Below are 3,475 nucleotides of genomic sequence, written 5' to 3'. Positions count from 1 at the left end.
TTCCTTTCTTTGTGCATCCTTTCCTTTATATTCAGCAACTTAGACTTCTGTTCTTGGATTATTATTTGGTTTTGCATCACTACATTTCAGTGCATTCCACTAACATATTACCCCACCAAGCTCCACTTAAAGCACCGTGAGTTGTTGCACCGTCGTCGCTGTTACAATCACTCTTCCCTACAGATCGCAGCCCCGGTTCTTGCTCTTTTCAGGGAGAGAAAGAACTTGTTTTGTAAGTGGTGAGGGAGTGATTCCACATATGTATTGTCCTTTTTTTTTCCTCTACTAACATGGCAGGATGTGGAGATGGTGCCGCTGTTTCGGTGGAGGAATTTCAGGAGTTGCGTACACAAATGAATGATTTGGTGCAGCAGCTCCAAACTCTCCAATTGAACATACCACGTCGAGAACCGCCACCAAATGAGGATGATGATATTGACGAGGAGGATGAGCCACCGCGTCGTCCCGCTGGTCGTGGACGTGGCGGGCGTGGTCATGGTCTTCTTAATTTTGGTCGTGCTCGGCGCATTCCTGTTCGAGGTGGACGAGATTATGATGGTGATGATGATATGTTGTCTGACATGGATGATCATCGCCATGGTGGCCATCGTGGTTATCGTGACCGCCACCGTCGCCTTGATGATGATGGTTTAAGCAAAGTGAAAGTGTCTATTCCAAAATTTAATGGAAAAGAAAGTGCTGATGATTATTTTGAGTGGGAGACTAAGGTTGAACAGATCTTTGATTTGTATCCTTATCCTCCTGTCAAGAAAGCAAAGCTTGCTGCAATTGAGTTTTCAGGCTATGCAATCACTTGGTGGAATCAAGTGTGTACTGAACTCCGACGCGCTGGACATGATCGTATTACTTGGGAAGACATGAAGAGGGAAATGCGACGTCGTTTTGTTCCTGCATATTACTCTCGTGATCTACATTTGAAGCTAAAACGTCTTGTGCAAGGTACTCGTACTGTTGATGAATATTTTCAAGAATTGGAAATGTGTTTACTTCGTACAGGGATAACTGAAGATGAGGAATCCACAATGGCTCGATTTCTGGTTGGCCTCAATAAGCCCATTGCTGATAAAGTGGATATGACAAACTACACATGTCTCACTGAGTTGGTACATTTTGCAAAAAGGGCAGAACGACAACTTGCTGGATCTTATAAAGATCGTGCTTCATTTTCAGCTCATAATAGTGCTACTTCATGGCGCCAGTCACAGCAGCACGGGTCAGGGGTGCACACACCTACATCTCGTGCAACTTCTTCCAAACATTTTGATTCCAAAGGCAAAGCTGTAAGCTCTACTCAGTCCAGCTCCTCTGCTACTGCAGCCCCAAGGCATACAAGCAAGATTGAGTGTTTTAAGTGTGGTGGTCATGGGCATAAGCAAGCTGAATGTCCCAATCGTCGTACGATTATTGCCCTTGCTGATGGTTCATATGATTCACAAAGTGAAGAGGAGGACGAGTTTCACAATGTCTTTGCAGATCATACTCTTGACACTTGTGAGTATTCAGCTGAGGATGGTACTTTTGAGCTAGGTCTGAATTGTTTAGCTATTCAACCTATTCTAACTTTTGCTCCCAGTGACATGATAGAAGATGTTATTTCTCCATATTCTAATGAGATTACTAGTGCTGATTTTGATGAGTTGCTTGCTGATTTTCCTGATTTGGAGCCTTCTAAAATGAATAGATCATCTCCTTATTTGGTGGTTAGAAGAGTTCTTTCCACTCAGTTTGTTGCTGCTGAACAAGGACAACGTCATAATTTGTTTCAGTCCCGATGCAAAGTGAAAGGTCAAGTGTGTCGTTTCATCATAGATGGTGGGAGCTGCAATAATATTGTTAGTGCCTTGCTTGTTGAGAAGCTTGGCCTACCAACACGCCGCCATCCACACCCTTACCATATGCAGTGGCTGAATAATTCAGGGACAGTGAAGGTCTCATCCATGGTTCGTTTGTCTTTCTCCATTGGTGACTATCATGGTGAGGTTGATTGTGATATTGTACCCATGCAAGCATGCCATTTGCTGTTGGGTCGTCCATGGCAGTTTGATGTGGATTCGGTGCACTTTGGGCGGTCTAACAAGTATACTTTCATCCACAACGACAAGAAGGTGGTTCTTGTTCCATTATCTCCAGAAGAGATCTATGCTTCAGATGTGGCTCGCATGAAAAAAGAAGAATCTGACAAAAGAAAATTGAGTGAGGCTGCCAACACTAGTAAGGGAGAGACTTCTAACCAATCTAGCCACATAAAGCCTCTTTCCACTACAAAACAACACCACCAAAATGAGTGCTTATTTGTGAGCAGGAGTGATTTGAGAGAAGTGAGGAACACCACAGCCCCATTCTTTGTGCTCTTGCACAAGGAGGTCCTACTTTCAACTAACGATTTACCTTCATCGCTGCGTAGTGCTGTTCTTGATCTCTTACAGGACTTTGAAGATGTTTTTCCTGATGAGGTACCAGCTGGCCTTCCTCCACTCCGTGGTATTGAGCATCAAATCGATTTGGTACCTGGAGCTTCTCTTCCCAATCGTCCAGCCTACCGTGCTAATCCTGAAGAAACCAAAGAAATTCAGCGACAGGTAAAAGAGCTTTTGGACAAAGGGTATGTTCGTGAATCTCTATCACCTTGTGCTGTTCCAGTACTTTTGGTCCCTAAGAAAGATGGATCTTGGCGCATGTGTGTCGATTGTCGTGCCATTAATGCTATAACTGTACGATATCACCATCCCATTCCTAGGCTTGATGACATGTTAGATGAATTGAGCGGCTCAACTATTTTCACCAAGATTGATTTACGCAGTGGCTATCACCAAATTCGCATGAAAATTGGTGATGAATGGAAGACAGCATTTACAACCAAATTTGGCTTGTATGAATGGCTTGTGATGCCCTTTGGCTTGACAAATGCTCCTTCAACTTTTATGCGCTTAATGAATCATGTTTTACGAGCTTTCATTGGCAAGTTTGTAGTTGTTTATTTTGATGATATTCTGATCTATAGCAAATCATTTGATGAACATCTTGATCATATCCATCAAGTACTTGCTGTTTTGAGGGAAGAGAAATTGTATGCCAACATTGCTAAGTGCACATTTTGCACAGATCGTGTTGTTTTTCTTGGTTTTATTGTGACTGCAGATGGCATCCAGGTTGATGAAGAGAAGGTTAAGGCAATAAAGGATTGGCCTACTCCTACAAATGTGAGCCAAATTCGAAGTTTCCATGGTCTTGCAGGTTTCTATCGACGATTTGTTAAAGATTTCAGCACGATCGCTGCACCACTTAACAACTTGACAAAGAAGGATGTTCCATTCAAATGGGGAGATGACCAAGAGCAAACCTTTGTAGAGTTAAAAAGAAAGCTTTGTGAAGCACCACTGCTGCAGCTACCTAACTTCGGTAAGACTTTTGAGATTGAATGTGATGCAAGTGGTATTGGCATTGGAGGTGTGCT

General features: G+C 43.0%; 1 protein-coding gene across 1 annotated transcript; it reads left to right on the top strand.

The window, feature by feature from the left end:
- The first annotated feature begins 290 nt into the window (after nt 1-290).
- LOC110431535 lies at nt 291-2,604 on the top strand. The gene is made up of 2 exons (XM_021450628.1): nt 291-2,232; nt 2,426-2,604. The coding sequence occupies exons 1-2, from the start codon at nt 291-293 to the stop codon at nt 2,602-2,604; spliced, it is 2,121 nt and encodes a 706-aa protein (XP_021306303.1).
- Nucleotides 2,605-3,475: the final 871 nt, after the last annotated feature.

Source organism: Sorghum bicolor, unplaced genomic scaffold (assembly GCF_000003195.3).
Source record: "Sorghum bicolor cultivar BTx623 unplaced genomic scaffold, Sorghum_bicolor_NCBIv3 super_82, whole genome shotgun sequence".
Lineage (NCBI taxonomy): Eukaryota > Viridiplantae > Streptophyta > Magnoliopsida > Poales > Poaceae > Sorghum > Sorghum bicolor.
The sequence above is the reverse complement of the archived record's forward strand: the minus strand, read 5'-3'. Positions and strand labels throughout refer to the sequence as shown.